The 21,211-nt window shown below is 43.0% G+C and overlaps 1 protein-coding gene across 3 annotated transcripts in view; it reads left to right on the top strand.

The window, feature by feature from the left end:
• The window catches only part of TBCD (tubulin folding cofactor D), a 2,437,462-nt gene that overhangs the window by 658,439 nt on the left and 1,757,812 nt on the right, over positions 1-21,211 (top strand). For all 3 annotated transcript variants that reach the window (XM_078654702.1, XM_078654704.1, XM_078654703.1), the window contains 2 exons: positions 10,932-10,992; positions 16,829-16,903. In XM_078654702.1, the coding sequence (XP_078510828.1) occupies positions 10,932-10,992; positions 16,829-16,903 (136 nt within the window). The remainder of the gene's footprint in view (positions 1-10,931; positions 10,993-16,828; positions 16,904-21,211) is intronic.

Below are 21,211 nucleotides of genomic sequence, written 5' to 3'. Positions count from 1 at the left end.
GGGGGTACTTCTTCTATGATGTCTTTCATTGTCCGGTTATAGTGCGAGTTTAGCTCGTGTACATTTTACATCTCTCTTAGGGGTGTGAGGTTTGTCCGGTAGAGTGAAGACAATTCATTCCTTTTTGCATATTTATTGCCTTTGAGTCTCTTAACCAGCATTATGTTTTTTGCTAAGGCCTTCGGTGATCTGTCTTTGTGTGATGAGGTGGAACAGGATTGGGTGGTGGTCTCAACAGTCACTTGTTAGAATGGATTCTATGCCTAGTGGTGCTTCTTTGGATAGAATCCGATCCTGTGTTGGGTTAGACCAACACATGCTTATACGAGCTTATGAATCCGCTTCAGCCAATGATTCTGTACCATCATTCCTCAGCCAGGTTGCGATATATTGCCATACATTGCAAAACCATACTTTATCAGCAATTCATAGCTGGCTCACCGCAGTATGTTACCACTACTTCAAAGCAGGCCTGCAAAACATTATTGGCACTTGTCAACACTGATGCAATACTTTGCCACCACTTCCGATAAGGGACAGCTGCAAAAATGTGTTTGTACTACACATCGAGGAAGCTGCAATTTACAGTCACTTCTAAATGAGATAGTGATGAGTTACTAGGACTTCTCCGCAAAGCTGCAATACTTTAACAGCACGTTTCATCAGGCCTCCCTTCTGTATTTTATCAGAACTTCTCAGCAGTGCCTCCACTGTGATGCTGCTCTATTGCTCCTGGACTACTACATATAATATTCCTTGGTGGTATAACATTTCCTCCAGTGGTTTGTTTCTCTTTTACTCTATTTAACAGTGCCTCAATTGGTTTGTTAGTCCGGCTCATCACTCCTGGCTAAACTCTGTGTACTGCACTGTGGTGGTTTAATTGTGCCTCCAATGGGCTGTTCCTCTGTCTTTCCTGTGTTCGACTCCATCTGATGTTCCTTGTTGTTTTAAGAGTTGCCTCCTATTAGTCACTTCTCTGTCGCATCTGGGTAGATTCCATGCAATACTCCTGGGTGTCTTAACAGAGACTCCAGTGGGTTGCTCCATTGTAAGTCAATGGTTGTATTCATATAACTCTTCTTAGTGGTTTAACAGATTGGCTCCTATACTACCTCTGGAATATACCACAATAAATCTCCGGTGGTCTAACAACCTTAGGAGGCCACCTTTCAAGCGGTTATGAGGGGACAACCACCTGATCCTCACCCCATCCCAGTGCCCACCTTGCATCTTCATGATGACTCACAGAGACATAGGCCCTGGGTTTAGACTATAGAGCTATTCGTGTGGTGAAACGTACCTTACAGACTCAGCCGCCCTACATCCTATGTTGTGTCCGCAATGTGGTTTCATGTTGCTTTAACTAAAAAGGCCCACATGCAAGGTCTCACGGTAATTTAGGATGCTTTGATTTCACATCTGGAATTAAGGCAGGCAATGGTAAATCCGAGATTCCTAATTACCACAGGGTAAATGTAATCCCATACAGACTACTTATGAAATGTGAAATAATATGTTGAAGAAATCTGTTTTACTTCACCAATTTCTGCTTGTGATTGTGAATTCTTCCAAATGGCTGCATGAGCCACTCTTAAAATCAAATCGAAAAGAACCTTGCAAGGACAGTCCCATCACACGGCGTAAATCCAAAGAACGTCCCTCCATACTGGATGGTGAGAACTATTAGACAAAGATGATGGCCACCTGCGTTGGTGCACCAGGGCTCTGATTCTTGCCCAAATACAGATATTAATGTATTGTCAAACCCAGGGCTTTAAGTGGGATGAAAAAACTGGGGGGTCTCTCAAAGGGGCGTATTTAGCATAGTGTACCGCCCGACTTGCATTCTGCTGTTTCTGTCATTGCATCCAGATATAGGATACAACATGTAACATCATACATACAACAAGTCAGGACTATTGGCTTTGTCAATGGTTGTTGGTTGCATAAGATTAATAAGCAACAACAATGGTTTTTGCATATAATATTGAAAAAGCTTCCACTTAAAGCCGTGGTGACACCACAACAATGTTGCTGCTCCCGAGTTTCAAAAAAGAGAAGGGAAATCCAGAGAGAAAATGACTCTCTTTAAAGGATTTCCTTCCCCTGCAACGCTCACCTGGCATGATGTCATACCGTAACTTCTCCACTAGTGAGAAGTGAGCAGTGTGAGCAGCGCACATCGATGTGACTATTGTCACTGCAGTTCGGAAAAAAACGGACCACCTGTGCCAGGGCACAAAACAGAGCCCGATAGAGACCCGTTTCGTGGCCTCCTTAAAAAACTGCCGGTGCTCAGCACCGGTGAGACCCGGCCCACTTAAAGCGCTGGTCAAACCCAATCACAAGTTCATGGGAAAAGTGTGGTTTCCCCACATCAAAACTAAACCCTTATGAATTGTTACCTTACATGCGAAGCATCTGACTCACTTATGATCGGATTGAATATCAGAAACCTTCCATGCTTGCAGAGCAGTTATTATTTACAACAAGGGGTGGTGACGGACAGAGTCTCTGAATTAAGCAGAATACTCTCACCCAGTCAAGTGATCAGGGCTAGATCCAACACCGTTTTTTAGCTCATTGCACCATCCCAGTTTCAGAACCTGGCTGTATGCAAATTAGTCTGTTCCTGTCCCAGTGCATGATGGGAACAGGGCAAACCAAACTACAGAAGCCAATTCTTACACTGGGAAGGAAACAAGCTTCCGGGGACCGGTTTCTGGCATTACAGCCGTCTTCGGCCCGGCTTGCTTGAATCCTGATGGTGCAATGAGCAAGGGACTCATGTCTGAGTATACCCTTTCACGCTTAGGGTGGACAAAATTATTTACAACAAGGGGTGGTGAGGGACAGAGTCTCTGAATTAAGCAGAATACTCTCACCCAGTCAAGTGATCAGGGCTAGATCCAACACCGTTTTTTAGCTCATTGCACCATCCCAGTTTCAGAACCTGGCTGTATGCAAATTAGTCTGTTCCTGTCCCAGTGCATGATGGGAACAGGGCAAACCAAACTACAAAAGCCAATTCTTACACTGGGAAGGAAACAAGCTTCCGGGGACCGGTTTCTGGCATTACAGCCGTCTTCGGCCCGGCTTGCTTGAATCCTGATGGTGCAATGAGCAAGGGACTCATGTCTGAGTATACCCTTCCACGCTTAGGGTGGACAAAATTATTTACAACAAGGGGTGGTGAGGGAAGGGTATACTCAGATGTGAGTCCCTTGCTCATTGCACCATCAGGATTCAAGCAAGCCGGGCCGAAGACGCCTGAAATGGCAGAAACCGGTCCCCGGAAGCTTGTTTCCTTCCCAGTGTAAGAATTGGCTTTTGTAGTCTGGTCTGCCCTGTTCCCATGATGCACTGGGCCAGGGACAGACTAATTTGCATACATCCAGGTTCTGAAACTGGGATGGTGCAATGAGCTAAAAAACGGTGTTGGATCTAGCCCTGATCTCTTGACTGGGTGAGAGTACTCTGCTTAATTCAGAGACTCTGTCCATCACCACCCCTTGTTGTAAATAATGCAGAGCAGTTATGACATCTTCAGCTTCAAAGATGTCTGGAAAACCTTTGGCGTGATTCATGATTACACCAAGGATCCTGAGACTGACATTGTCCAGACCACTTCAGCTGAATAAGCTATCCCTAATATGATAAGTAATATCCACCCATGGACTGCTTAAGTAGCTCTAAGATTAACATAGCTTAAAGTTCTTCAGTTGGAAATTCACAGAAGACCTGAAATCCCTCGAAAACATCGCCCATGTGAGGCTGTAAACGGTGAAGCTGCATGCATGCTAAAGCACTGTGAAAGAAAACAGGTGCTCCTTTGATATATTCCTTTGATTTAGTAAATGGTGGATAGAACACATGAATAAACCAAAGCTCAAGATAAACTCTAACGAGCAGGTGGCGGACTCTTCTCTTGAGAAGAATGTGAGAACTCTGTGAGAAGAAGATACACTGAGGCACTGTAGAAAAGCTGATTTAATTAAAACTGCAGTGCTTGTCTGTCTATACCAACTTGTAAACAAGGCTACTCCTACGTGAACCATCAGGCTAAATGTGCAGTGAACAACACTAAAATTTAAGATGGTTGCACGTTTGTGGCAATATGCATTAGCTTTAGTAGTACTTTAATGAGTGATAAAAATGAATTAACAGGTTATTACAAGCACTCTAGCACATGTAATCTACACTGCAAGAGCCAAGCCAACACAGATAGCCTGGAGTTGGCTAACTGCCAATTCTACTGACTGTATCCCATTTTCCAGGAGCATGGCCAGCTTTGTGAATGATTCGGACACTACTTGCCTATTTTAGGTACACGTTCACAATAATTCTGAACAAATGCAATTCTGTAATCAAAATGACAGAAAGACAGTCAATTCAATGTACAAATCAAATTCGATGCAGCAGATCTCCTAATTTGGAATAGTGAGTGATTGTCACTAGAAGCCAAGTTTCAGTTACCCTACGAATCAATGGTGTGGGCCCTAATGGCATGAAAGGGTACACTGGTCATTGCCCAGAAATAGAATCTCGACATGAGGTATTATTTGAAAAGCTCATGGTCAAACTTCGTGCCTCTCATAGCCCACAAAGGCCCCCTTTATCCAAGAGATGATGATATTGAAGACAATGGTGTTTCCCTGTTCTCTCGCCAGGAATTTGCATTTGAGAGCTTGTCAGATTGTCGGTCTCTGACTTGATATCTATATATAAAAAGAGAGAGGAACCCTTGGTGACCCAAAGGACAGGGGTTTGAACAAGAAATATGTGTACAAAGATGTCCTCTGGGAAAATTTTATATCCCCACCTTAACTCACATTTATAGTCCACATCACATTCATTCAGGTCCAGTATTAGCTACCACCCATAACCTTGAGTCTGTTACGTATTGGCACAAAACCTGTAGTTAGTGGATTGATGGTTGAAATTTATTAAAATAATGTTTTTTTAAAAACAATAAGCAACAACCATTTTTTATCAAAAAGATCACAGTAAAGCAATTACAATACATTCAATATTAAAACTAATTCATCATAGTAAAATTCAAAAATATAGCACAAGTGTTTAAAAACAGTAACATTTGTCATCAATTGCCACAATCGAGAATGGAATGTAACCACATATACCCTAGTGCTTTACAAGTCGTACACATGTACGGTATTGTTCATACAGACGATTTTGTGACTACAATGAGAGCGTCGACGCGTTTCAAAGGAATAGTCCTAAAGCGCCTTCTTTTTCAAGACAGTGGTATTGTTACTCCCATTCTTTTAAAATTTGAGGCGCTAAATCTGCCCCCGAATCATCAAAAGCACTTCATGTAAAAAAGGCCAGATTACTCCATTTCTTATCGCATTAATTTTTGTATAAATCGGGCATCTGGTGCACAACGGCAAACTGGCCTTAATTTAGGAGTCACAGCATCCGCCTCAGCCCTGTTCTTATATTAAAAACAATGTTCATCGGCCCGTTGGGTAAACTTCCTCTTATTGTTATGGGAAGTATTACAAAAGAATGTTTTCTTCCAACTGTTCCTCGGAGGGACCTGCTTTAATTTCTAATTAGAATAGAGATTTTCTTTGGAAATATCGAGCTCTTTTCAATTTCAAGCCGTAGACCGGCGGCGTGTAAATACGTCCATCCTGGTGCCATATTTCAGTATGATGATATCACCTGTTACAATGGAGTGTTCTGTCCTTAAGGCTCAAAGATTTCGTACCCTGATCAAATGTATCTATTGGCATCTACCTGCAGTTACTTCCATACCCTTACATTCACCCACCTAAAGAATTGCTATTTTATGTCCAAATCACAAAAAAATGGGTAGTGGAGCCAATGTACTGGATTTAATCACTGGTTAATTTGTAAAAGAAAATAAGCGCTGGGCTCTCGTCAGGAGTTAGCGTGCACCAGCCCATTTCTCCTGTTAGCACCGCCTAAAACAGAACCAACTACCAACCATTAAAGTGGGGACTGGATGTGGTGTAATAGCCAGAGCTGCAGACTTTGGAGCTGGGGGACATCCTGTGATTCTGGGCACATCACTTAATTTCCCAGTAAATGAATGTGTCTTTAACTGTTGCTCATGAAAAGCGCTGGCTCAAATTAAGCACTGGATTTGATAGGTTCTACATGGTCAAGTGTAGTCAGTTTATCTTACTCTTTTACACTCTGAATTCTGAACTCCGAAGTGGTGTCCTACTGATGAGTCCAACTCTCTTTAATCTGTGTGTGGTCCTATTGGTGTTCCTTTGCCATCTTTCTGTTCTTACACCAATTATGTATCCTGCTTGGATACTGTCTAGGCCTTAAAATGATCGATTGACTTCCATTGCTGCCTAGATGCAATTTAGCGTCCAGATAAAACTGAGACTTTGGTACCAGCTGATTCTGGTCTACTTTTCGGTGGCCTGAATTACTCTGTGTGTCTACATCTTACATACTCTTGTGTTTTTCCTTAATGTGTCACAGTCCATGGTTCCCCAGTGAAATAAAGCCAGCTCAACATATTTTTCTTATTTGAATACTAAGTAAAATTACTCCTTGCACCCCTCTCATCCGTTATGTCACATTTATCCATTCCCGTTGTATATAAATAGCTCTGATACCCAAGTAGCTAGGTCATGCCTATGTAAAGGCTACAAATAAATAAAATAAATACATTTCTCATATAGACCAAACCACAATCAACCTCCTTTCAGTCATGCATTTCGAACGGCACCTAAGAACCTGAAGTAGGAGCACTTGATGATTTGCTTGAGGTGTGTAGCGTAATATGAATGACTATAGGTCACTACCACACAGAGCAACACAACACACGATTTTACCATGCACGCACAACAACAATTACACTCACAACACATTGCATACGTTCAATGACATTTAACATTACCACGCACACCCCAACCACACCTTAATTCACATACACACACTCAAATATATATAACTATATTTGCATATATATGCATACATAAAATATTTTACTTTCTCTTAGTCCTACCCTTCAGTGAACCCTAAAAATCCTTTACTACCCCTCATCACTAGCCCTCCCTAAAGACTACCTTTAAACACTACACCCCCAAAACCCTAAACGTCCCTTAGTACGCCTATACACCACCCATCCCTGAAACCCTTTACTATCCCTTACCTCAACTCATCTCTGAGCCCTAACAACCACTTACTACGCCAGGCACTACCAACCCCTGAATCCTAAAAAACCCTTGATACACATATGCACCCCCATCCCTGAAAATAGAAGTAGCATTGAAGAGAGTGATCTTCGTAGCTTCCCTCAATAATATGTTGGCTGTGAATTGTTTCTACCATATAATAGTATTTTGTGTCTTTAGTGGTGCACGCGATCTTGAATCTGAAATAGTAATTGTTTTCAAACGTACGGTCTGTTATTTCTTTCTGTTGTATCATATTGCTCAACTGCGGGGGGAATGCTTGTGGAGCTTGGTTGTATATTTGTTTTATAATACTCCTGAACTGCCTGGAAATGCTTCTGGAGCTTGGTTGTATAATTGTTTTATAATAGAACTTAACTGCGTGGAAATGCTTCTGGAGCTTGGTCGTATAATTGTTTTATAATACTGCTCAACTGCGGGGTAGTGCTTTTGGAGCTTGGTTGTATAGTTTTTTTATAATACTGCTCAACTTCGGGGTAGTACTTTCGGAGCTTGGTTGTATCATTTTTAGGTCTCGCTGAGCCAGAGCATACACTGCTCTGCGAGAAATTTAGCAAACGGGCTTTTAAAACTGCTACCAGAGGCTTTTTCTGGCCTCAAGCTTGCGTGCACGTGCGCAGCCGACATGTGGGTTTCTGTCAAGGCTCATTAAGCCTTGCGTGCCTCTCTCTGCGCTTCAATTCCCTCCCTCTCCCCCACCACAAATGGCGTCACTCTGCTGGCCTCCGCCCCCTACCACCCACCTACCCCTCCTCCCGCCACTCTATACTGCAGCAGGACACTACCGGCTTGTTAACTTTGAGCACGAGACGCGCGCGCGACCAATGCTTTTTTTTTTAACTGCACAGAGCCGTCCTTTTTAGGTGATTGGAAATGGAAAGCACAGGCTGCCCCTGTCACAGGAACAACACGCTTGCGCTCCTTTTCTGCTCCGCATAACTGGGAATGTGTGCTTGGGCGAGCCTGTGCTTTGCTCTGGTTGTCATCATTGGACTGCATTGTTTCCTTCCAGAAACTCTGACCTACTGTACATTTGTTTCCTGCCTTTTGACCGTGGTATACATTAGGCGCCAGGTTTCTTTCCGCTCACGTGCACTTCCCTCCCATTAGCACCCATTAGTCTGCGTGAGGTCACCTTTATTTGCCGCGGCTGGTTCACCTTTTTTGCTATCTACCCCGGTTGCTACATAACTGTTGCTAAACCTATATTTAGTAACTGTGCGTGAATCCTTGCGTTTAGCCATTTGTAATCGAGGTTCGAAGATTTTTTTTTATTTTTTATTAATGAGTTTCTGCTTTTTTTTAAGTCTTTCAGCAGTCTTCCGACCTCAACCCCCTCACTCAACCACTGGCGCTGAGCGATGGGTTATCCTCAACCACCAAGGTGCAGGGCCCGGCTGCCCCTGCGGCACTGGTGCGTTTCTGCACCGCTTCCCTCTGGTGTATGTCTCGCTCTTTCCACCGGTCCCTGTCCTTGTGCTACTAGCCACATCGATCTGGAAACATGACGCTGTATGATAATGCATACCATGTCCATGACATTAAGGCATTTATCTCCAAACCTGAATTTTCTTAATGGATATAATTGTACATAGCCTCCTTGCCCCAATCCTTACGAACGAAGGTTCGCATTTTACTATCGATATAATTTTCTTATCTTGAACAAAATAAAATAAAGTGAAACGCATGTCTCTGGCTTTTAGACATAGATTCTGCTATGTCATGTCTGCTGTAAAAAGGGAACTGAGATACCACCCTTGTTTTTTTCTGCACTCAAAAACAAACAATGCCTACATAAGTCGGTAAGCTTGTTTGGCCGTTACCACTTTTTATACAAAATATACTTTTCACATAATGGGGCTGTGGGTGAAAGCACAGACAGGAGGACTAGGCACATGGGGTCTGTGCTGCACGTGCCATAGGGTCAAGTTGGTCCTGCACGGGTCTTTCTGTAAGCAGCCCTTTTGGTGTCATGGACTGGTCTGCTCCACACGCCTCTACTACCTGGCCTAAATTGCTTAATCCCAAAAGGGCACTGTCTTGCAAGGTTGTATTATATGTGTTTCTAGCCCCTACTACAACATGTGTAGCATGTGTAGCATGTGTAGCATGGGTTGCGGTCTTCTGCTTCGCAACAGCTGTCACTCCCTGGGTCATTAGGGTCTGACTGGCTGGACTTGTTTCCTAGTTCTCTGGTGGTTCTTCGCCTCTCCATTCTGCGTCTTTCTACCTGTGCATCCGAGGTTTTGGGGTCATACCTTCTGCATGAACGCTTACCTGAGTTACGTCAGGCCTGGCCTATGTCTTGGTCCCCTCACTGTCCAGGACCCCTTGGTACCTGGCAACGGACTGCCTAGTTACAGGGTGACCTCATCATTTCTACACAGTGAGTGGTTTGATTAAAGGTCTGTTCGCACACAGGGATTTCCGGAGATCTCTAGTAAGTGGTAAATAAAGTAAGATTAGTTGGGCGTACTAGGTTTATTTTTACAAGGTCACCATTTGTCTGAGTATATCAGGATGTACAGATGAGCACTGCGCTGGTGTCTCCCATCTCTTGGGCATCAAACCAGTCGTTTCGGCATCTCACAATTCTTTTAAATGTGCTGTGTTTCCATTCAGTGGGCCACTGAGCTGGAAGCACGTCACTCAAGGGGCCTTTCAAAGCACTGCATGCAAATATGCTTATGTTCCTGATTTAGAATGAAGGTTGGCATTTTTTTTAACTTGTACATTATGTACACCATATGCACTTAAACGACTGTAAATAATTGAAAAGAAGTGGCCCGAGAAACAATTTTGACCTACGGCTGGATTATCAGTAACTGCATTTTACTGGCTCTACCATCTGCACTACAAGCCTCAATTCTAATGCATTGCTCAGTTTTAAAACGTGCCCTTTCTACGGCTCAATAAGTTGCAAGTTTGCACTGCGCCATATGCACTTTAATGAACTGCTCGATGACTGCAGATGATCTAATCGACTCACAAATTAATTTAGGCAGAGATTATTGGGTAGTGGGGTTTAGGAAATACTCACGCTACACTTTATTACTCTAGAGATGCAAGAATTACACTCCTTTTTCAGGGGTCACTTTGTAGGCCTTATCTGTACGTTTTTCTAAACTTAATATATTTTGTTGTTTGGAAACACGTTAAAAGGTTCAAATGAACATAGCTTACAAAAACGATATTTAAAAATGTGTAGCTACTACTGGTGTTTGGGGGTTTAGGACATTTCTAAACTTTAATATAACTTTTCAACATGCTGCACAGCAGGCACGCTGCTGCACAACTCAGCTTAAAGACATTGGCAAAGCCAATAGCTCGGGCTAAACACTTACAAGGTCCCAAAGGCGAGACCTTTTGGCTATGCCAATGCTTGTTTTGTAATACTGCTGAACCCCAGTGGAGTGCTTGTGGAACCTGGTTGTATAATTGTTTTATAATACTGCTCAACTGTGGGGTAGTGCTTTCGGAGCCTGGTTGTATGATTGTTCAGCACGCTCAGACAGCAGTTACCTGTAGACCCAAGTGATGGCGGCAGCAGGATCCCCACCAAGAGTGTCGAGCTGCATTACCTGAACGTACATCTGAGCGGCTAATAAGTTGTTCAGTCTTCATTTAAAAACAAAGCTGTACCTTAAACAATGCTGAGAAATGGTGTATTGCCAAGTGAGTTTTGTATTAGAGTGAACAACTCTCTCCTATATTCTTTTACAGAGCAGTTGCTGGTTGGGCTGAAGGACAAAGACACCATTGTCAGATGGTCCGCAGCTAAAGGGTAAGCTAACCTTCCTGTGGTCTATTGTAAATAGAAATTAATAGCTTCATTCCTGGCACAGACAGCAGTTGAAGGCTTTTCACAGTTGCTTAAGCAAACATTGCCTGCCACGGATTAATAATGCCGGAGGGAACCTTGTTCGCCTCTGCTTTTCAGCTTCCATTTCCTACTCCGTTGAATGGAGTGACTGCCACGATTTTACACTGATTCTTGGTCCGCATCAGAATCTATTCCTCTTGAAATCCTGGATAAATGAAAACCAAACACATGGCTTGCAAAGAGATGCTTCAGTTGACAGACTGGGGCAGAAGTATGTGTTTGTTCCTACTTCTTGCAACAATTTACTCCGAGTAGGCTATAGGTTGAGGATCACTGTTATGAAAATAATATGGAAATATCTATCATGTGCATGAGATTAAAATGGGCGCTGGAGCAACAAATTTGGTTAAAAGGGTCAAAATTAAATGCTAAAAGGAAAGCAGGGATAGCTCTGTTCTGATCCTTTGCCATGACCGTTCCTGTGTGTGTGAAACCGCGACAGGATGCAGGAACATGTGGGAAGCTTACTTTCGTCACAAACATGCCACCCCAGAAAGCTTCTTAACAGTATAAGAGTGGTGGGGTTTGAAGAATGGCTGGTTCTTTCTTACTTGTACCTGAGACCCAAGTTACCCTGAAGAAAAATTCAATTTCTCTTTAAGGGGGCTGGAATTACCTGTATCAAGGAAAAGTGGTTCACCTCAAGGTTTCTCATGAGATCCCTGGAGTAGGTAGATTGCGGTCTGTAAAAGATTATTGAACACTTGAAAATTATCCTTGTGGGTTTTTTTAGGGGCGGTAGTGGGGGCAGTCAGCCTTGTCCCTTTCTTCCTGGTCTGGACTAGAATTCAAGGAAACAATTACAACATGTTGGAGGGAAAACTAAATCCTGACCTCATTTCTGAAGGAATGTTTTGTACCTTCGGCCTCTTTACTGCACTAAAAGCTCCATATTTACATCAAATTTGAGAACATCTGTAGGTCTAGCCTCCTGTCTGTGCATAACACTACACATCACCAATTCTAGTCTAGTTACAAGTTTGGCTAAAGAGTAACTCCATTTTAAGGATTAATGTCCGATATCTTTTGTTAAACTTTATCATAATATGGTAATTCTCAGGAGGCTGAAAATAGAGAATCCTAATTTCAGTACAATTTCCTACCTAATCACAATAGAATCATGGTGGTCTGAGTTTTCTACCCTGCCTCTCTGTGTTGTTTTCCTACGTTACCCTAGCCTGGCAGGGCTCAAAGTCCTAAGGTGCCTATCAGTCAGTTCGTGATTCTACACAGGCAGTGACATCTTAAAGATTTTGGGTACCTGGGCCAAATTTAATTTGGAGACCACCTGCTCAGAACAACTTTGAATTTATTATACATTTTAGGGTCATTCACTCTTTTAGCAACTATGGTCGGATCAGCAACAACTCTTTTCCTTGTGCAGATTAGATCTGGGCACAACCTTGCAGCAAACAGTGTTTTTCAGCACCAGATAATTAACAAGCATTTACAATGCAATGGTCTTGTCTTTGTTAAAGTTAGAGCTATTGGCACTGCAAATGTCATTTTTTTCATTTATTGGTATTGTCATTTACAATGGCAATAGGTAAGCATTAGAGAGTAGTAGAGAGTAATAGCTTAATCTCTCGCAAATGCGAGACCTATTGCATTTGCACACACACAGAGCCCCCCGCACACACAGAGCCCCCCGCACACACAGAGCCCCCCGCACACACAGAGCCCCGCACACACACAGAGCCCCGCACACACACAGATCCCCGCACACACACAGATCCCCGCACACATACAGAGCCCCGCGCACACAGAGCTACACACAGAGCCACACACACACACACAGAGCCCTCACCCACACACAGACGCCCCCCCCACACACACAGAGCCCCCCCACACACACAGAGCCCCCCACACACACAGAGCCCCCCCCACACACAGAGCCCCCCCCCACACACACAGAGCCCCCACACACCAAAATACACAAGAAGCAGAAAAATACTGCGTACAAATTGGGAGAAAAATAGTCAAATTAGCTAGCAGCAGAGCAGTGAAATAACAGACTAAACGGCAGAAAACATAATAAACTGGATGAAAAATAATAAACAAATGTAAATTTGGCAAGAAAAACAGTAGTAAAATAACGTACAAGTTGAGTGATGAAGTGAGAAAATGCACAACAAAAGAGTAAGCATTACAAGTGTTACAGAAAACAGACTAAATGAAAAGAAAAATCAGCAGGATAAAAGGGAAAAAAATGGTAGAAACTGCAAATAAAGGGGCCAGAGCTTGAAAAGCAAGAAATATAAGAAAAATGACCAACACAGAAAGAAACACAGCAGACTCCTAGGTTAAAAAGGGGGCGTGCTCTACCTCATGCAGGAATCTGTGTGTAACCCGCACATCAAAAGTTCTAATAGATTCAAGATAGTTGGTGATTTAGTTAATATACAGGCTGCATAGTTCTGCCCGTAGGTCGCAGGCTCTAATTTACAGAAAAGTCTAAAGCAGTGCACATACTGGAGATTGACATTCGTGCTCAACATCACAGGTCACACTGTCTTAGTGAGGTAGCTAGCTCCCTACTAGAAGGAACTATGGTAAAAAAAAAACAATTTTCAAGCATTTACTCATAAAAATATATAAAAGTCGAGCCCAAATCCTCCTTAACTTACAAATCAATGTAAAGTCTCGATTTCTATTCCACACCACAAACCAAATCCATCTATTAATCGTGCCTCCAGCCCTTCGGCTTTGTTAGTGACTGATTCCCGCGCATCCTGTACCTCGTCCCTTCTTATGGGGGAAACTCACCCTTGGTGATGCAGGGCTGGCTCTCCGAGTCCCTGGAGAGTGTTGTTGAGATCTTTTTGCAGGCTGTGGTGAACTATTTGGAGAAAGCAGTTGGGATTTTGGAGAAATTGTGCGCTTTTGAGAGAGTTGCTGGGATCCTTCCCAACATCTATGGTATCCATGTAGTTACCCAACCGTTTGGCAGGCCTACAGCCTCTCTGTGTTCAGATTTTGAGTAGAGGGTGACGAGCGGAACAGGTAGTCAGATCTGTCCTAGAAAGGGAGGCACTTAGGTGCACCCAGAAAAAAAAAGGAAAACACCTATTACTAGATGGTGATTATGCAACACAGTTCACACCCCCAAATACCAATAGGACCCAATTTTCTCCTCAGTCAGCAACGTCACAGTTAAATAAGACAGCAACTATGATCTTGGCAGACCATGTCCTCGTCTGTTTTAGCATATCCATTCCTCCACATTACAGACCTACCACCACCGGAACTGCCCTCTGCAGCTGGAAAAGCATCTCTGAGCAACGGCCCGAACACACCAGCAACTTACTGACAGCCATGAAAAACTCAGCAGCTGGATCACCACATGCTCTGACACCCTGGCTTCCCGCAGGCACAACCCAATGGCAAGAGCCCAATCACAGGCCAGCTGGTACACAGAAGCACTCCGGCTGATGAGACGCCATTGCAAGCACCTGGAGTGCAAATGGAGAACAAATCGAGACACTACAGATAAAGGCTCCACAACCAGCGGGTACGGTAAAACAAGCACACAGCTCTTGCAGATTGCATAGATGCCAGCACTAATAGCAGCAAGGAAAGATTCACCATCAATAAAGATTTCACCACGCATCCTGTCACCTCCAGCAACATTGCCCCCTTGAAAGACCTTTGCAACAAGCTCTCTGAATTCTTCTGTAACAAAATCACTTCCATATACAGAAACTTCGACTCTCATCCAGACCCTGTCACCATCACAGCTCAGCTTCCCACCACAGCTAAAGAATGAAGCCTGCCATCACTACCGTCAAAATATGCTGCTACCAAAAAGACCATCCATTCTGGTGCTCCATCTGATCCTTGCACCAACCACACCTTTACAAGAGGACTACTACCAATCATTGAAGCTCTAACACCTATCCTCAACTCCATTGACTCAGCCACATTCCCAGAGACCTGCAAGCATCCCACTGTCATGCCCCGGTTTAAAAAGCCATCTGCTGACCCAGCCATGCTTTCCAACTACAGGCCCATCTTACACCAACCATTCTTAACAAAGGTCTTAGCGAAACTAATCAACAACACTTGACTGACCACCTCAGCCACTTCCTCAAAGCCATGCAGTCCAGATTCAGGCCAAAGCAGTGCAGAAACCACAGTCCTCATTGCCACGGATTAAAATCCTCATTCTCCTAGACCTCTACAACAAACTGTCTCGCCGCCCATCCCAAAATGGCACCTGCACAAATTTGGCATCAAAGGACCAGCTCTTTGCTGGATCTTCTCTTTCTTAATGGATAGAAAAAAACTGTCAGCTTGGCACCTTACTCTTCGGAAGTTAGCAAACTCATCTGCAGAGAGCATCTAGCCTTCTCTCAGCTCCACCCTTTTCCATGCATACATAATCCCTTCGGTCAACATCATCCACACGCACAACATCAACATCCTCTCATATGCAGGTGACATGCAACTCATACTCCCCTTCTCGTACAAGATTCCCCAATCCAAGAACAAAAGTTAATCGCCTGCATGACCGAAGTCACTAACTCGATGAAAGCCAACTGTCTCAAGCTCAACACCAGCAAGACAGAAGTAGAAATCTATGCAGGAACACCTCACCATGGGACTCCAAATGGTTGCCAGCTGAATTTGGACCCAGAAACCTCAGAATAATCATCAATACCAAATTGGATGCAACCGCACAAGTTAGTGCTGCTTACACACCCTGAAGATGCTGAGGAACAATTTAAATGCCTCCCAAGTAACACTAGAAAAACAGTCTTAGGCCGTAGTCACCAGCAAGTTGGACTGTGGGCACACCCTCTGTGCTGGGATCACCAAGCAACTCACTAGAAGACTACAAACCATCCATTACTCGGCAGCCAAACCCATCCTCAACCTCCTACACAGAACTTGCATCATATTACCCTCAGAGAACTACACTGGCTCCCGATAAACTCTTCATACACACAGTCGGGGAACTACACAACTCATGCACCACCTATGTGAACAGTTGCATCGCCTTCCACCAACTAGCCAGGCATCTCCATTCCGCAGGACTCATGCTCACACATCCCATGCATACACAAAACCAGATCAGGAGGATGGGAATTCTATTACCTCGCTCCTAAAGCGTGGAACAACCTTTATCTCCACATCAGAGCATCCTCCTCCCGTCTAGAATTCTGCAGGAAGCTGAAGATCTGACTTTTCAATTAACCGACCTACCATAGGGGGGGCTAGGCACACACATCTGCTCAGTGCCAGGATACACTTGTGCGTGATAGTGCGCTTTACAATGACACATAACAAACAAAACAATTATTTTTAAACGATCCCATAATAAACTAGAAGCCATAATCTGTGAGGAACATTTTCACAAACAGAAAATGTCGATACGGGGTAAGACATTTGGTGATATTCCTGATGCCTCATGGATTCATTTGCACCAACTGACTTTTATTTGATCGATGTTTTCCTCCTTAAATTTCTGGAATTCCTCATGTCTTGTAGTTTTCACTTTTTCTGCTGACTCTGGTTAATAAAATTGAAAGTCTTAAAACACACCTCTCGTGTTGACACTGAATTAATGAAATATGGTAATTTTACTTGTTTACCTTTCTGTTCTTGTGTGGGCACATCAATAAGCATATAGTGGTGTGTCCATTGCTTTTTTCTGTACTATTAAGACATATGTGCTGGCTCAAAGACATTATATAGATCTCGAAATAAACCAGTTCTGCATTTTCCTGTTGTATAGGATTGGACGATTGACTGGGCGGCTTCCCAAAGAGTTGGCAGACGATGTTGTTGGGTCAGTGCTTGACTGTTTCAGGTAAGCTTGTGGGAATTAAATGAACCCACTTTGCCCATAAGTAGGAAGTCTTAGCCACAAATGTTGTGTATGGGGAGAATGGGCCAGACATGGTCTCCTCGGGTATGTGGAGAGTGGAGGGAGAGAATTACAAGGGTCGAGAAGTCCCCTAAAAGAAAAGAAGCAATGATAAACATAAAAATAGAAATGTGTGGTAATGATTTCTTGGTAGTGGGTATTATTTCAACGCATTGAAATGGTCTGTATATTTTTTTCAGAATATATAATAGGCACAGGTCCCATTAAATATATACCACACACTAACTATATCAAGCGCTTTCATCCAAGAATCCAGGCTTGCACATTTTCACAAAAGGGACACTTGTGTTTTCACTTCAAAGACTATAAGCACAAGATTTAAGAAAGTATGTATCTGAAGTCAGTGAAAGTGTTCAAAGTGAAAACTCTCCATTAAGGGCTGCGCGGTTGATGCTGTATGTTTGTGTTTTAATTTTGAATATCGAGACTGTATTGCAATGTATGGGGGTAAGACAGTGCCAATGCTGGATATCATTCTTTTGATATAAACCTTTTCTTCATCCCAGCAGTTTATTTTTTTTATCATTGCAGTGTAAATTGTCCCTTTTCGCCAAATGGCCAACTATTTTAGGCCAAAAAAAACATCTTTTTCGAGTTTAAAAACCACTCTGTAGCACAATGACGACCCCGTTGGAATTTACAATGTTTGAATTTAGGCCTTGATATGCCAGCACATCAACTCACATAACATTACTCTGCACCAATGTCAGAGAAATTAACAATGTTAGTTTACGCCTAGATGATGTGAAAATTAAATGATATAACATACTTGAGTGACTTTGGCTCATTAGGGCCAGACTTATCAACCCAAACCCTGCCACTGGGGTGCGTGGCTGCATGCAAGTCAATGTACTCTGTGGCTTTCAGGGGGTTGCCGGCAATTCTTTCAGTTCAGGGAGATGACTCTCTCCTCTTAACACTATTACAAGGCTCAAAAGCACTGCTTTCCCAGAACCATCAGGGTCACTCCAAAAAATCTCCAAGTTATAGTTTTGCATAAAAAATTGGAAATTCTGCATGTTTCCAAAAAATTCTAAAATAGTACAGAACAGTGTTTGCGGATATAGGTACACATATTGTTTCAAGCAATGCTAGAAAATTCTGATCAAATATCGGAATAAAATAAATTAAGGATATCTGTTTACCTCTGTTCAGTGCCGCTCTTCTCCACACCCCCTTCTGCTTCTACAGCCTCTACATTTGTGGTCTCCCTGCGATTAGTAATCTAACCCTTAGTGACCGAATGACAAAGTAAAAAATCTGAGATTTTATTTGAAGGATGCAGATTTCTGATTTTTCGGTGTGTCTGCCAAGAAATTCGGAGTACCTTAGGAAATCTCTTCCAATTCTAGATTTCATATAACATTACAAAAAGTTAACTGCATATGCGAAATTTCTACAATATAGAACGTCTACATGGCTTAATGTGATGCAAATGTGTATATGCTATTGTAACTTTTCTCTTTTTAGTTTAGGGTATAACATTCTTCTACATATAGATCTCACCCCCCTTAACCCCAGTTAAGAACTAGGGTCTGGCCTTTTCCTTTGAATTATCAACCACAGATGGGTACTTAGGCCAACATGAGTATATTTACTTTTGCTCCAGAGCATTTAATTTTTGATCCTCATGGTTATTTGGCATGGCTTCCACAAGGTCCTTCAAGATAGCTGTGGCTACTTGAGTACTGCGGTCGACATGTTACCGGGTTGAATTAAACACTGACCTGGGGAGTGGTTTGGCTATGGCTTTGAGTTTGATTTAATTTCTAGACACTTCTGAGAGATCAACCTGCACTGGGCCTCTAGGACCCCCTCTACAGAAGGGGTTGTCATATTTAAAGGGTCCGAGTGACAAGTGCTCGACTGCTATGCTGTAATTCGTGCTACATTCCTGGATCAATGTATGTTTAGTTGCTTGCTTAGGCCCCATAGAACTGCTATACTCTCTTTGTGGGATCGCCAGCCATCTCTGCTGACAAGCTATCTTGTGACAGTGGCAAAGCCCAAGTAGACACAGTTATTTTAGAGATTAGTTGAACAAAGGTTATCAGAAATGAGTCACTGAATCTCCAAACCTTCAGTTGAAGCTCAAACTGCTCTCGGCCTATGTAAATCCCTTGAGGCTGTACCTGCCTCTCCCTGCACCCACGCCCAGTATGTGCTTGGGCGGCCTGAAAGTGCACATGCCAAGACACTGCAACGCTGCCGGATAAAGGGCAAGGCCTTGGGTTGATTGTCACCATTTTTCGGAAAAACATAATGTCCAAGTTTATGATCATTGCTTTTTCTGAGTCATTATCAATTGACTGTGGGGCTCCGCAGGGCTCCCTCTTGAGTCTGACCTTTTTAGGTCGAGCATTGGAGACGTCTTGAATGTACTTTAGTATATACTTATTATATACTTATATGTGTATGTACTTTGTGGACTCTGGAGATCAGCTCTAGGACTTGTCTGCTTCCGCTTAGGGACTTTTTTTCTGTTCAACTGCCTCTTTTTAACTGTCTACATAGAAAACGATCGACCGAGGTCAGTAAAATACCAGAATTGCTTTCTGCTGAGGGACTTTCTTTTTTAAATTTTTCTGACAACTGCCTCTATTTAATTTTCTTGATAGAAAGCTACCAGCAGAGGTCTGTGAAATACTGGAATCACTTTAGCATTCTCTAGATTCCAGTCCAAAGAAATTGTCTTCCGCGAGCATCCATAGACAATAATATTTTTTTCAAATCTTGTATTTTCAGTGATATGACCACAGAAGGCCCTGATTTTATATTAAAAACAAAGCGTTGGACTATACCATTTCCGGCTGAAAGGCAATATTTCTCTCCATTTGTTCCCATACCTGGTGTGTCACGCAGTTTGGTGCTTACTTTCCCACCATGTTAAAGAACAGTAAATGTTTCAGCACCCAGTCTATGTGCTGTACAGCTAAATACATATAAGATCCCAAAGACAAGACCGATTGCATTGCACATGCTTGTTTAATATGTATTTTAGCTAATTTTGGCTTTACTCTGCTTCCATATTCTCATAACACCTAGTTGTTGTTTTCAGTTTCCCCTGATTATAGAGGAGCCCCGGACCATCTTAGGAGCCGCCTCTACTCTATATCCAACTGGATGGGACAACATTGGCTGCATCTTAATGGGGTGGGGGGGGGGTAGAACATAAGTCCAAGTGGTGGGAAATCAGGCTCATCTTTGGTCCATTGACCATTTATTGGTGAATGGACGATCTTGGCCCTTTCCCTCCTGCTAAACCCTTCTGTTAAGAATCTTGGGGACTGAATTGAGGCTGCTCTCACTGTGGATCTCTAGATCAAAAAGTTGTCCGCCTGTTGCTTAGGCCTCTGAGAAGTCTCAAGAAGTTTCTACTTGATTCCAACCAAAATGTCCTATGGGAATGTTCTTACTTGTGTGCATCACACTCTTCCTTTAAGTGTTTACAGACTGTCCAAAATGCTTCAGCCTGGTTACTCTTACACATTCCTGGCACCAATGCATCTCCTACCAGCCCTTGAATGGTCATCAGTGGAAAAAGTATTCAATTTAAGACCTTGTTTTGACTTCTGGGACTGCTCAGGATCTGTCCTGCGGTAGGCAGACCTTTTTTCCAGCCATACCTTTCTACCAGAGCACCAAGATCGCCAATTCCAAATAGCTATTCTGCCTAGGTTAAGCAGAGACAGAAATGGGCAGTCAAAACTTTAAATATCTTGCAGCCACACTTCGAAATGCCCTTCCTTCTCAGCTCTGCCGTAGTCATAGTGAGACTATTTCTAGAAAACAGTTTAAAACTTGGCTTTGTTTAAGTTCAGTGGGGGTTCTGTCATGGCTTTTTCACGCTGAGAAGCCGGAGCCCTGTCAAGGCAGCCTTGCACTTTAAAAATCAAAAACGTACATTATTACTGCCATCGCTATTCCCAGAAATCCTATTACTGTGATATTTAAAGCACCACGAGCATGTTCATGCCAGAATCGGCACTACTGTTGTATATGTTGCACCACTGCTGTGCTAATGCCCATGTTGCCACTTTGTTACACTAAGAGTTATCCATGAATAAACTGGTTGCATTCCCAGCACTTTGTAAAAGGATGCATCCCAGGCTCAACTACTCCAATGTTTTTTCCCTTAGAGCACTACACCTTCCAGGACATGTTCCTATATCCACTCCTGAAATGATATGTTGCTCTTCCAATCCTGACTGAGATTATTGACAGCCCCTA

The sequence above is a fragment of the Lissotriton helveticus genome, chromosome 7 (assembly GCF_964261635.1).
Source record: "Lissotriton helveticus chromosome 7, aLisHel1.1, whole genome shotgun sequence".
Taxonomy (NCBI): Eukaryota; Metazoa; Chordata; class Amphibia; order Caudata; family Salamandridae; genus Lissotriton; species Lissotriton helveticus.
The sequence above is the reverse complement of the archived record's forward strand: the minus strand, read 5'-3'. Positions and strand labels throughout refer to the sequence as shown.